The 14,549-nt window shown below is 41.0% G+C and overlaps 1 protein-coding gene across 4 annotated transcripts in view; it reads left to right on the top strand.

Moving 5' to 3' along the window:
* cut (homeobox protein, cut) overlaps nucleotides 1-13,236 on the top strand; it is a 137,925-nt gene extending 124,689 nt beyond the window's left edge. The window contains exons 6-9 of one of the 4 annotated variants that reach the window (XM_076366463.1): nucleotides 4,370-4,712; nucleotides 6,057-6,714; nucleotides 6,942-7,215; nucleotides 7,730-13,236. In XM_076366463.1, the coding sequence (XP_076222578.1) occupies nucleotides 4,370-4,712; nucleotides 6,057-6,714; nucleotides 6,942-7,215; nucleotides 7,730-9,420 (2,966 nt within the window). In that variant the 3' untranslated portion in view covers nucleotides 9,421-13,236. Of the gene's footprint in view, nucleotides 1-4,357; nucleotides 4,713-6,056; nucleotides 6,715-6,941; nucleotides 7,216-7,729 lie in introns of all 4 variants that reach the window. The other 3 variants (XM_076366465.1, XM_076366464.1, XM_076366462.1) reach the window with 3 other exon arrangements.
* Nucleotides 13,237-14,549: the final 1,313 nt, after the last annotated feature.

The raw sequence follows: 14,549 nt of genomic DNA, 5'->3' as shown, positions 1-14,549 counted from the left end.
TGTGAAGGAGAAAGATCCACGCACACGGCCGCCACGCGAAAGTGTTACGTTCATTAGCGAGGCCACTCTGGTTCATATACCGATTTTATCAGATTTTCTGTGCCGGTTGTATCCTTCCACCTCCTGATGCCACGCTCGCGCGCCCCTTATGATCGTTAGAAGCCTTGCAAATTGCAGGATGTTACAATAAACGAACGACCTTTTCCCTTTAAGATAAACTGTTTCTTTAAATACCTTTCGTCGGAATTAAATCCGAATTTATTTGGCACACATACTCGTTTCGGTATCATAATTACTGGAGACTATCGTTAGAAACTCTGTTGTTTTATATAAAACGTTGGGTTCGTTTATTAACACCTAACCGGCCGGTCGAGTAAAAATACTTGTTCGAGTATAGTATTAAATTGAACCGACTTATTTTTCGAATCATTTCGAATATTTAACGATTTTAAAATGTCAATAATTAAATAAATAAGAAATAAGAAAATTGAATTGCATCACTTTGTCGGGTTTGTTCTAGTGTTAATGAACTTAAGTAAAGGGCTGGGCGGATAATATGCCTGTGCAGACTTTGTTGCAGATTGAAGTTATTTCTAAGTTATAAAATTGGTAATAAAAGTATGGTAGCAGAGTTCATAGTTTACCTTCCCTTTTTGCAAACTTATAAAGTAGTGCCAAGCGTCAACGAAAATTCTCTCACTTAACCACCGGCCGAGTAAGTGTTAATAGTTCTGCAATGTTAGAATATTGTATAGATTCAATATACTTCAATCCATTAAATATATCTTAGAACAAAAAAAGTTGCATATTCAAAATAATATTTCACATGGGTCGAATTTGTTTTCAGAAAGCTAAAGCAGTAAACGTTTTTCACACGTTCAGAAATACGTTTAGAAATTGCGTATATTATAATAAAATACACGTATAAATGTTTAAGGTATTGACCAAGGTAATATAGATTGTTTTTATATTACCTATCTATAGGTAAATGTTAACGAGAGTCTTATTGTGTTTGAAGCTCATTGGGTTACTTAATTACAATTGTAACATGGCAATTCGAAATAATAGCAAGTGTATGTACTAATTACAAACATTTGACTAATATAGAAAGAAAATTAGGGACCACTAATTCAGAAAAACAAAGCAAATGGTACAAAGAGTGTAACGGAATCTTGTAAAGGATGGAAACATTAAGTAAACCAACAGTGAAACATTAAATTAATCCCTAATCTTCCGCCAATCATTATGTTAACATTATAACTCTAATATATGAATCTAAAAAAATAAAATATTTCGTGCTCATTGGCACGCGGAAACGGTTTTTATTCAAAGTGATATAATATTTTCACGGCCCGCAGATATTATGAATATAGATGTGACGTAAGGGAAAAGAAGAGATATTATTGCAGGAACTCCGCGGTAATTGGACCCGATAAATCTTTACACGTAACGCGTCGTAGAATATCGCCGGTTCTTACCGCGGCGCGTTAATCTCTATTCCGTTCGATAACGATAATGTCAATTTCATCAGCGTAACCGCAAAAAAAGTCAGCTTACAGGAAAGAAGGAACACAACAATGATCTCATTCTTTTTATCTTGGTCGAGACACCGCTAGACATAGATCGCCGTACATTTTCATCGAAATTCGAGCAATTTCGATATTTCAAGGATTCCTTTAAAATTCCGATTAGAATAAATCTTCAACAAACTTCTAGCTTTTTTCCTGAAATTTCAATTTATAACATCACTGTCGATCGGATTGATGGAAATGAAAGATTTAAGTTTCTCCGAATCTTCTAAAGAATTACAGTCGTTCAAGAAGTATCACGCTAAAAATATTGTGTAGCCAATAGAGAATTTAAATTTTAAGAATCGAGGAAACTGTAATATTCCTAACGGAATAATACTACATCTAATGTCCACTTACAATGAACAGAATTTCAGAAATACATATACTTGCAACTTTCGAAAGACTATCACAAGTCTTAATTATTATAATTCATTTACAATTGAACAATCTACAAAAAGCACGAGTATCTATACCATTCATGCATTAGTAATATTTGTCGAGGCTCGAAACGATCCTTTTTCTCAAATTGCAATTTGGGACGATCGAAATTATTTTTATTGAAATTGGTGCATCGAATCGATCCGATAATGAAACGTTGTCCAAGTTAAAAGATGGTCGTAGCTCCGCGAAACACCGCATATAGACAGAAGAGGAGGTTGGCATAAGTCGATGTCTGCTGGCAGAAATTCAAGCGTCACGGCGACACGCGCACGGCCGCCTCGTGTGCACACGTAACATTCGGCACGTCCACATTCGCGAAACGAACCTCGACTGTCGTCATTGTCCTCGTAACGTCCCGTTTCCACCCACCGCGTTGTCGATTTCTTGAAACATTTCTCGGCAACCAATATTCTTGCAGCGACTGCAACATCAGTTTCTTGGATCGTCGTTCACATTCCGATCTTAATGACCAATTAATCTTTTCTCGTTTCATTCCGTGTTTCACGCTGTCGAACGTTACTTACAAAAAATACTTGCTCTCTCTCTCTCTCTCTCTCTCTCTCTCTCTCTCTCTCTCCCTCTCTCTCTCTCTCTCTCTCTCTCTCTCTCTCCCTCTCCCCCCCCCCCCCCCCCCCCAACACACACGAACATTCAGAACGAGGCTCGGTTTCAACCTAGCCCCAGTCTCACGAACCAGTGAAATATTATTTCGAAACGGAATTAGACTTTTATCGATGCAAATTCCATCCTCCGCTCGATCGTCGACAGATTAGGACGGAAAATAGCGTGTTTAAAATACAACGGTCGCTGAACTATGTCGGCTTGTTTATTTAAGCGTCGCGATACCGAGACAAAGATTGACGAGCAATGTCGTCCACGTAGGTACCTTTAAACGTTCTGTTTTTCGACGCGGCGAACAGGGGTATCTACTTTCGTCTCTTCCTACAATATCTCTTTGATCGTTTCCGATATTGCTTCGTCAGATTGAAAAATTAATACTTCTGATGATTCACGGTGATTCGTTGTTATGGAAGTATTTTCTTCTGACGAAACTCTAAATCTTTTACAATTTACATAAGTTTGAATGAGAAGCAACATATTTGAAACCACAACGTTTCATCTGTGGGTTCGTCAGGTTGATCTTCGGAAAATTCTTTGCGAATTTCGGAGGAAGTACCTCTTCCAATTCGATACGTCTCTCATCGGACACCCCAGAATCTTCAGACGATCGAACCCCAGTTTGACAAACGTCGTCCGGGTTAAACAGACGTCGATCCATGACTAGCAGGAGAACAAGGCTAGCAAAGCAATCAAAGACATGATCGATGGTTCATTCGTCTGAATCTTACTGCTGATTGGTCAATTAAACGAGAAACACGTAGGAGGACTACACTCTTGAGTACGCGTGAGAGCAAGGCCGCAGGGGTGGGCCTCAGAAAAGGATATTTTAATTATCGTCGCTGGGGATATGCTCTGCCTTCGGTTTTCGAGCTCGTGTTATTGATTTCGCGTTTGTATTAATTGCTCCCACGTTCGATCGAACATGAAATGAGCCCCCGGACTTGATTAGACACGTGGGGCTGCTTCTTCCTTATCGAACATCGTCCCATAATGGATGAAATTGTACCGCATTGATCGTCAGGAAATTTCAAGGTTCTGCAGAGCGTACAGCCTAAACGTTTGACAAATAGTTGTGGATCAATTTCAAGAATCTTTAATTTCTTCAGACCTTGCGGACATTATAATGCGCACTATTTTATTACTTCAGTATCTGAAATATTAAAACTATGATGATGAATCATATACACACCTTTGCTTTGAGCCTATCTGTATTAGGAAGGTAGTATGCTACCACTATTTTATACGAAATAATGTTGTTAGTGATGATGCAATGAATGGCGGTTCATTGTTGTTGGATAAGTAAACATAATTCTGTATAAAAATCAGGTCTGAAGGGGTTAACACTTTGACTAGAAAGTAAACGCTCATCAAAGCTCTCAAAGGCAATTAACATATTAAAGAAATACTGTTAATCGAATAAAAAAGTATAGATGCGATCAACAGCACTACAGAGAGAAACATTGAAACTTGTAAAAATAGTAACAGTTGAACGAACGAGTAGTAAAGGAAGAATAATAATACGAATAACTAAAGTAATAGAATAAGGCTGACAATAATATAAAAAATTTTCAACAGTCTCGGTAAATTGATGGCGACTTAAAGCGAGTGATTCGATTGGTATCCGCCCACTTATATGTCCTTATTTCTAAGTTAATTTATTTTCTACGCATACTTTTAAGATCAAACCGAGTAAGAACGCACCACAAGTTGTGCCTCACCCGTAGAGTATGTTTCAGGCAAGGAGCAGGGAATGCCAGCATTCGCGCGCGGACCACAGGAAGGTGGTCCACCGGAAATGAGTGACGAAAGGTTGGCGCATATCCTCTCGGAATCTGGCCATCTACAGATGAGAGGCGAACACGAAGTGTCGAACGACGCGGATAGCAAAAGTCCGAATAGGATCGGTTGTCCAAGCCCATTTAATAAAGACAGACTCGACAGTCAGAACAGGAGACTGAAGAAGTACGAGAACGATGACATTCCGCAGGAAAAGGTGGTCAGGATCTACCAAGAGGAGCTGGCCAAACTGATGGGCAGAAGGGTGGACGATCTTCGCGGGCCGCGAGAATTTTCTTCCAGGTAATCCTAGTGCCTACAAGTACACATTTTTCTTGTTCCAGAATCGGTTAACACGCCCCATACAGTGTTGACCAAAAGTTACTCAAAATGACGAACAACGAAAGAGAAATAAATTCAATGTGATTATAACTTGTGGATAACGAATAACTTGTATGGTTGTCGTTCATAGATAATAAGTAAATAGAATTTATTCGTCACTTTTCATTCATTATTTTGTATAACTTTTTCCCAACGTTGCATATGATAACATGAGGAACGTAAATGACATTACTAAGCAATCAACGGAACTTGTAAATGCAAATAAGAAGTAACAAATGATAAATAATGAATAATAGTTCCTCACACAATTATATATATTTTGTATATTATATTTGTTATATATAATTATTCATTCGTGATTGTTATTCAAATGAAGATTTATTCGAATAATGGCCAACATTGGTCTAATGCTGAGTTGTTTGCTTTTATGAATGTTCTGTGACATTGTGATCTAATCTCTATAATTTTTAACACGTCCCAATCTCCTACTTTTAAATGTTATCAAATAGCGTTTGGATATTCTATTTACAGAATATCTGACTTCCTTTGTACGATTACGAACCTTCTCTTTTCGTTTTTATTAATTACTTATTAATATTTTATTATTTATAGAATGCACAAACTATGAACATTTGTAAAAATTTATTGTCAAGTTTGTAAAGAAAGAAAACATTTATTTAATCATTGGTACCTTCTCTATATCCTTTTAGACTTAAACTAGTCTCCAAATTTCATCGTAGAAATACATATCCATGAAATTTCGCTAGAAATAATACGTTGAAACATAGTTAACAAACGCGACAAAAATCTTTACAATATCTTTCATGTTCATGCTTGAAATTTTAGTCTAAACGCATTTTAATCAGTACATTAAATAATCAAAAAAATTATTATAAGAGTTTACCCATGGATAAAACGTTTGGTGCGTTACCATAAGCTATATTAATAACTAGTACTTAAAGCTATGTGCAGGTATAAATTTAGTTTAAAACATTTAGAATATATCACATCGATATTTACAATTCCTAATTCTCGACTATTCATATTCCACCACTATTTGACCCACCAACGTCCCATAGATCTGGTGACTCACAAACGGATCGTGGCTACGTTAAACACTTCTGACAAGCTGACGTTCACGTCTAAAATTAACAATGCCCACTATATCTGTTTCATTACTTAACGCACGAATGTCAGGTGCGGACGTAAACATGTCCAGCTTTGAACCACGAATTGTACACGATCATCATGCGCCTCCCCTATTGATCATTATTGAGGACAGCACGTGAGCTCGACTGATCGCAGCGCGATGTTTCCACACTTTTTCAGTGGCGGCCAAGGTGGTCTTCAAGGGATGGAGCGTACGCAAGAGGACATCCGGTTGGCACTGGATGCGTACCACCGTGAATTACAAAAATTGAACGCCGCACCAGGTACGAATCCTTCGCTGACTGGACTGCCAGGGCTACCTGGGCTACCAGGCCTCTTGGCTCTTCAACAACAAGCACTGCAACAACACCATTTAGCCACGAACGGCGGTGGAGTTCAGGATTTGAGTTTAGGGAAAATTGATCCCAGAAACAAAATGATTAACGGTGTTTCCGAAGAAGAGAAGGAAAAAATGGAGGAAGCTATGAGACATGCAGGGAGCGCGTTCTCGTTGGTCAGGCCTAAACAGGAGACTACGGCGCCACAATCCACCCCAAGTGGTTCCAGTGCGAGTTCTCCACTTGGAAACTCCATTCTTCCACCCGCGATGACACCCAGCGAAGAATTCTCCGGTGCGGCGGCAGCCAGTCCTCTTCAAAGGATGGCGTCTATCACGAATAGTCTGATCAGTCAACCGTCCACGCCTACCCATCACTCGGCTAATCAGAGACCATTAAAAGCAGTACTGCCACCTATAACGCAACAACAGTTTGACTTGTACAATAACTTGAATACTGAGGATATTGTGAAGAGAGTGAGTAAATTGGTTTGTATTTCTGCCTAATAACTGACACAGTAAATTAATTTATATTTCTACTCGGAATCCTTTATATCCATTAGTTATGCTTGCTAGTAGACATCACGATAAATCAATCAATATTTCTGTTCTGATTCTTTATTATCTTAATAAATATTATTTGACAACTTACATTAATTTCTTTCCCTGGCAGCAATGTAAATTTGTTATTTTGTCTTTCCTAGGTAAAGGAACAGTTGTCCCAGTATTCAATCTCTCAACGTCTCTTCGGTGAATCCGTGTTGGGGCTGTCTCAGGGATCCGTTTCGGATCTCCTGGCGCGTCCAAAGCCCTGGCACATGCTCACGCAGAAGGGCCGCGAGCCGTTCATCAGGATGAAGATGTTCCTCGAGGACGATAATGCTGTACACAAGCTGGTGGCCAGCCAGTACAAGATTGCCCCGGAGAAACTGATGAGGACCGGCGGCTACGGTGGCCTGCCTCGTAAGTTTAACTCAGGTCAATATAGATGTTTTGTTCTTTTACTAAAGGCATAGTTTGGGAGCTCGATACTGTGTGCTGAATGCTGCTACGCTAAACCGACGAACACACGAACGATTAGGACAGTGTTGTCCACGCGAACTGCCAAGTTTCAGCGAATTCTTCTGTTTTAACCCGTAGCTTGTCTCGAAAGTCATGTGTCACAGTAGAATCTCAGCTACAGGTTTAGCTATTAGAGCCATATTTTTTAATACATTGTTGCGTCGCAAATTAAAAGCTACTAGCAATTTTATATTGCCAATGCAAATGGTACAAAAGCGTCTGGCATTTTATGCAAACGGAAGTACGTCGTAGAACAAATGCGATTAACGGTTCTCGCTCTTGGGCAGCTCTGGGCTAGAACGCGTGAAAAAATTAACGGATAGGCAGCCTAACGAAGCAACATTCCGATTTCCAACAGAGCTTTCGGACTATAATGCGCAAGTCTCGCTAATGAATCGCCGCTTGAATGTATTGTTCTCTTATTTTCCAGCCTGCGGAACCCCGATGAAGCCTATGCCTCCGACGAAACTGGTCCAAGAACAGCTTCAGAACGCCGCAAAAGCACAAGCCGCAGCACAAGCGGCTGCTCAGGCGGCGGCTCAGCATCAGCAGGAGAGCCAAATGCAGCTCGGACCGCCTCAACAAAGCCCTCAACATCCTCAACACCCGCAACCACCGCCACCAATGATGTTGACGCCACCGGGTCCTCACCATCCTCACTCGCAGCTCAGTATGCAGGAACTGCAGAAGAAACAGCAGCAACAGCAGCAACAACAAATGAATCTTCACTCGCCGCATCATCAGATGACACCATCGCCCCTTCGTGGTCTTCATCCACATATCTCTCCAAGCGTATACGAAATGGCTGCGTTGACGCAGGACCTAGATACACAGACTATCACAACGAAGATTAAAGAAGCCCTGCTGGCGAACAACATCGGTCAGAAGATCTTCGGCGAGGCCGTCCTTGGTCTTTCTCAAGGTTCAGTTAGCGAATTGTTGAGCAAACCGAAACCCTGGCACATGCTCAGTATAAAGGGTCGGGAACCGTTCATCAGAATGCAACTTTGGCTATCGGACGCGCACAATGTGGACCGACTGCAGGCGTTGAAGAACGAACGAAGAGAAGCGAACAAGAGACGGCGTAGCAGTGGACCAGGCCACGACAATAGTTCGGATACGTCCAGCAACGACACGGCGGAGTTCTATCACGCGGCATCACCCGGTCCAGGACCAGCCTCGGCTAAGAAGCAACGCGTCCTTTTCTCGGAGGAGCAGAAAGAAGCCTTGAGGCTTGCTTTCGCCCTTGATCCGTACCCCAATGTGGCCACCATCGAGTTTCTAGCCAGCGAACTAGCGCTGTCTTCGAGAACGATAACCAACTGGTTTCACAACCATCGGATGAGACTGAAACAGCAAACGCCGCACGGTCAGCCGGAGCCGCAGTCCCCTAGGGAACCAGGTCAGCCGTTCGACCCGGTTCAATTTCGGTTACTGTTGAACCAAAGACTGCTGGAGATCCAAAAAGAGAGATTGGGCCTGGGCAACGTACCTTTACCTTACTCGCCGTACTTCAACCCCAACCTGGCCGCCCTGGTCGGCAACGCGCTGAAGGAACAGTGTTCCGGCCTGGACCTATCGATGAACGCACTGAAGCGGGAGCCGAACCAGGAGTTCGAGGACGAGGACGTCGAGGACGCCATGAGCAACCTCGGCAGCGAAGACTCGGAGGGGTCGGCAGGTAGTATAAAGAGGGAGCCCACGGAAACGCCTTCCGCGCCCACCACAGTCAGATCGAACAGGAGGAAACCTGCCGCCCCGCAATGGGTAAATCCGGAATGGCAAGAGCCACCTAGAACAGGGGACGAGGTGATCATCAATGGCGTCTGCGTGATGCAAACGGACGACTATGGAGTCAAGAGAGAAGCGGAGGAGACAATTAGGGTCGAGCCAACCCCGGTTCAAGACAGATACGAGGAGGACGCACAGAGTGACGTCTCCTCCGTCTCCGGTAATAACGGCCAGGACAGGGATAGCCCTCTGCCTAGCCCGAAGTCTGGTCAGAACAGTCCGGCGACGTCCCCAAGACCACCTTCCACGCAGCAAACGCAACAGTCTACGGACGAAAGTCCTAAGGACAACGTGGTGAAACACGAGCCAGAGGAAACGTGGGATTATTAAAGATCGTGTCAAAGGACTTGCTTTGAAAACTAGCTCGAGGAGAGAGTGTTCCCGAGGGCGAACGTCGAAACATGCCAAAACTCGCGTACGGTCACGGTCCGCCGGCGACTACGGCCTAGTTAAGTTCTTAACGAGAAAGAAACCAGTCATAGGATTCGGCCAGGCCCGATTGGCCGAGTCCTGCCTACCACGAGGGCATTATCATAGGGAGGCAAATAACAAGTAGGATATGTGAAAAAAAAACAAAAGACACGGACATGTGCGCACATGTGAACCAGTGGCGACGGCGAACCTGCTAGGGAGGCTGCTATCGAGGAAGATGGAGCTCAATCAAAACAAACTGTTTTTTCGTAACGTTGTCCAACTGTGCTATTATGATGATAGTGTGGGTGGTATACACAGTTGCTGCAACGAATTTGTATTTGTTGAAAAGACTGCGCGACGAGGTAGCTCGGCGATCAGGCGAGGTCGTCGCGAAATTTCGCTCGAAATCAGAAAGAGGCCCGGAGGTCGGTTCCGTTTTACGACCGAGGGCGTAACCGGAACCCGTCGGTACCGGGACAAAAGGGAAACACGGCGGTCGGGAAACGGAATAGACGCGGGCCCGTCATGAGTGCAATCTACGAGTAACCAGTTGTTAGATCAAATTATTATTAATTTTATCTAATTACGCGTCGGAATGAGCGATTATTGCATAATTGTGATTCATGTTATATTGTTTATACACTTCTCCTGTCCCATAGTCGTTAAGCTGTTAATGTTACTACACTCCGCTCTCCGATTACGTACCTTCTTATTTTTTTTTTGTCTGTTCGGCTCGAGGCGCGTCGTTTATTTCGCGTACGAAAAGAGATAGCAAGAATATAAAACCTCCTCGTTGCTCTTTTTCCCGCGTATTGCTTGGCCAGCGGCGTTTAGCCAAGACTTTTAATCACACGGAACCGACTAAGTGTTATACATTTTCATCTATCATTAGGGACTTGTTGTTTCCTGATGAGCACAGAACGAAGCAGCAAAATCTGTCCACTGCTGAGAAATTGTTTTTCTTTTTAATTCTCATATAGGAAGAGTGTGTGTGTATGTGCATGCGTGTGTGTGAGAGGAGGGGTTGGGGGCGAAGAGGGGGGGGGGGGGAGAGAGGGGGGATGAATGATTGAGGGAATAAGTGAGAGGAAAAGAGAGAATAAGTGAGTGAGTGAATGAGTGAGTGAGTGAATGAGTGAGTGAGTGAATGAGTGAGTGAATGAGTGAGTGAATGAGTGAGTGAATGAGTGAGTGAATGAGTGAGTGAGTGAGCGAGTGATTGAATGAGTGAGTGAGTGAGTCAGTGAGTGAGTGAGTGAGTGAGTGAGTGAGTGAAAGAGTGAGTCAGTGAGTCAGTGAGTGAGAGAAAGAGAGAGAGAGAGTGTGCGTACGTGCATGCGTGCATGCGTGCGTGTGTGTGTGTGAGAGAGAGAGAAGCTAATTATATGAAACGTTCGGTGATCGAGGTAATCAGTTACTACCAATATTAACGTATTATTAGGCTTACGTTATCATTACTATTTTATTATTACTATTATAATAATTATTATTATTATACATTATTATTATTATTGATTTTATTGTATTATTTTATTACCATTCGAATACTTATCGCGATTATGATATACGGCTTTTGAAGCCAATGTGATAGAGCTTATATGCGATGATAAAAATTTAAAACAAATGAAAAACGACGCGTCAGGGGACGCATTAAAGTCCCCCAGCGCTGAGAAGATGCGCCGGCATCTTTAAACCGGGTGTTAAAGCGTGCCACCGTCAGCTCGCATCGACGTTGTAAATAACTGTACAAAGGGAAAAGAGACTCGGAGCATAACGAGAACATTACACGTACACGATCTTGTATATTATACTTAATTACCACACTTAACTCTCTAATAGCGATAATACCTACGCGGAACTGAACGCGATCGATGAGCAGAAAGACTTAACGTTGAGCTTCCAAATCGGATCCGAAGCGACCGAACCGCGAAACCGAGAAGAATCGAGCGCGACCGCAGAGGAAAAAATGATAAAGAGAAAAAGAAACAACAACAAATCGTGGACGGAGAATCCACGACGGCGAAGTTGGAAACGCACCGTTAAGGCTGATAATCATGTGGCCGCGGCAGGAGAGCATATAATTACGAGAAATTACCATACCACTATCGAAGTCTGAGAGAGCGCAGAGTGAGACACCACGGAGTATGCGTGTTTTGTGTGCGCGTGTGAAAGGGGCAAACAAGAAAGGAAAAAAAAATTATCCTCGATATTACGAATCAAACTTGTATTTACCAGATTAAATTTTAATCTTCAATTAAATTCTAGTCCGCTGTTTAAAAAAAACGAACAATGGCTAAACGAGAGAAAGTGTGAATGAGAAGCGAGCGAGCGAGTGACGCGAGTGGGACCGATCGAGCGAGTGCGCGTGTGCGTAATGATGAGCGAGACACAGCTACACCAGTGAGAAGAACACTTAAAACAAAAAAGGGCATTACTAATTGAGAGACCAGTGATCCGACATTCTGTTTCTTTCGTTCGAATTCAATTTCCGGGAGACTAGCATCATCAGTATACAATATTATTTATCATCCCTGTCATCGCTACGATTGTCACCCGCATTATTTCGTAAAATTATTATTATTATCACTATTATTATTATATTATATTATATTATTATATAATATTATTATTATTATTATTATTTTAAACATTATTATTATTATCATTATTATTATTAGTTATCGTTGCTCGTAACTTAATGACATCGACAGAAGGGGCTGATGTCAACGAATTGTTGAAAAGAGCGAACAGGAAAAAAGCGAAACAGACAAAAAGGATCTCAAAGTCAACCACCTTCGAACCCGGTGAGAAGTGAACGTGTTCTCATCGGATGATTGTCAGTCTCGTTGGGTTACGACGCGAAGGGCCGATCGTCGCCGATCGCGCAGCTGGGCAAACCTGTGAAACTCGATTCTGAGGGGACGATCGGCGCGCGGTTTCTTTGTTTTTACGCGCCAGAAATCCCTCGAAATATACAACGCACCCCTACCCCCATCCTACCCTTCTTTCCACGGTTTTTCTCCTCTTTTATTTCTCGAGCGAGAGACATGATAGGTTCTTCTGTAGATATCGAATAGACTCTAGATAGCAGATAGCTTTAATTATTTAAGCGGAAACGGCTTTCTAGGCGAGGACCCGGTGTCTCGGGTGTGGAGGTTTGTAATATAGGGAACGGTTTCGTGCGGACACGCGAGCGGAGGTTCCACGCAGAACCACCGGAACGAGGTGAACAAAAATCATATCGTAAACATAATAATGAATATTTTACAGAAACGACGAGAGAAATAACAAAAAAATTGAAACGGGGGAAACAGACGCGGCGTAAAAACGGTAACTGTAGATAAACGTTCGAGGGATAAAAGAGAAGACGTCGAGGCTCTTTGCGTATTACGCGGACCAGATCCGCAGAATCAAATGATCAAAAGATTTCGAGAGGGACAAGCGGAATGAGGTATTATACACATGCGAAGAAAGAAAACGAACATTGTCATTCAGTAGTGAAAATAATTGTATTAAAACAAAAAAAGATCGAGAAGGTTTACCTAACGTAATAGTTTATTGATTTGTATTTCATTTCGAACTGTATTATAGCTTAAAGATTATCCTGTACATTGCATACACGTACACAACATACACACTCACACACGAGCACTATTGTTTTAAATTGTACGTTTATGATTATTATACGAAGATGAAAAAGAAAAATAAATAAGGTATACAAAGTATTGAAGATATACGAGAGACTTTATTCTGAACATCAAACGAACTTACGATTTGTTCCACGATGGATGTGCCGTTGCTGTGGAAATTGCATGTTCCGAGACATCGAGATTCTGCATGACTATTTTTTCAGGAAATAGAATCTACGTTTGAATTTCATTATTTGAACTCGGGTAATCTCAAACTTACAAAATTAAAGAAATTTATTTCTTTTACATTTTCTCATGAACTAAATATGTATGTAGTTGCAGAACACTCGAAGTCTCTGATATTATATTCCACTGGTGTAAAGATTCAATCTCATTTGATAGGATAATTTGATCAACAATCTATATCAATTACAAACCGGCCATAGCATTAGATGCGCAGAAATATAAAATTCAAACTCAACACAAAAGAATTTTCTTTATTGTATATACGTATATAATTATATTATTCATATCAGTGTCTACTTACAAGAATTTCTAAATTAAAAGGACTGTATAGAAATCTGTAAGTTATTCTATTAACCCCTCTTTGCTTTAGTTACAATTATTAAAATAGTAATTGCTTGAACGTAACTTATGTCACGAACAGTAATGATGAGAATCTTTAATTTCTTTCTAATAGTATATAATTATAAGTAAATAAAAATATTTAATGGAATGATTTTGCTACCCTATTTCGATATTCGTACATTACAAAAATAAATATTGATTATTACTATCACAATATTATTAAATGATAATGCAGATGCACTATGTTATCATTTGTAGATACATTCCTGAATGCATCTTCTTTTGAATGACTGAAAGATGCATTCACACCCTCTTATGCAAATGTTGGTACATAGCTAATATAGAGCTCTGCAAAATTATGGAACTCCCTATCGTATACTATAACGGCAACGTAGGAAGTAACATTACTATGATAATACCTCCTACGAGATATAGGATAGACTGGACATGCAATGCAAATTTTTGTCCCACCATCGAAGAATTACGTGATCCCTTTACCATTCCCGTATCACTTAAAACGTTATCAACAGAGTACAAGTAAATACAGATAAATAAATAAAAAAACCTATGCTTTTTCATTCTTTTGTCTCAATATTAAATTTTTCTAAATACTTGTAACTTCTTATAGTTATTTATGCTGTTCTGCTTTCACAATTATGTAATCTATATTTGAAGACAAAATATGTGATCATTGATCACGTATTATACAACAAACATCTAAAACAGAGATACTGATTACAAATTTCTGGTATATAGGTAATAGTATCAATATATGTTGCAAGGATATTCTATAACAGAGGTCTCTAACTTACTCCCCTCATACTAATA

This window comes from Nomia melanderi, chromosome 4 (genome assembly GCF_051020985.1).
Source record: "Nomia melanderi isolate GNS246 chromosome 4, iyNomMela1, whole genome shotgun sequence".
NCBI classification, from domain to species: Eukaryota; Metazoa; Arthropoda; class Insecta; order Hymenoptera; family Halictidae; genus Nomia; species Nomia melanderi.
This window is presented reverse-complemented; position numbering and strand designations above follow the sequence as displayed.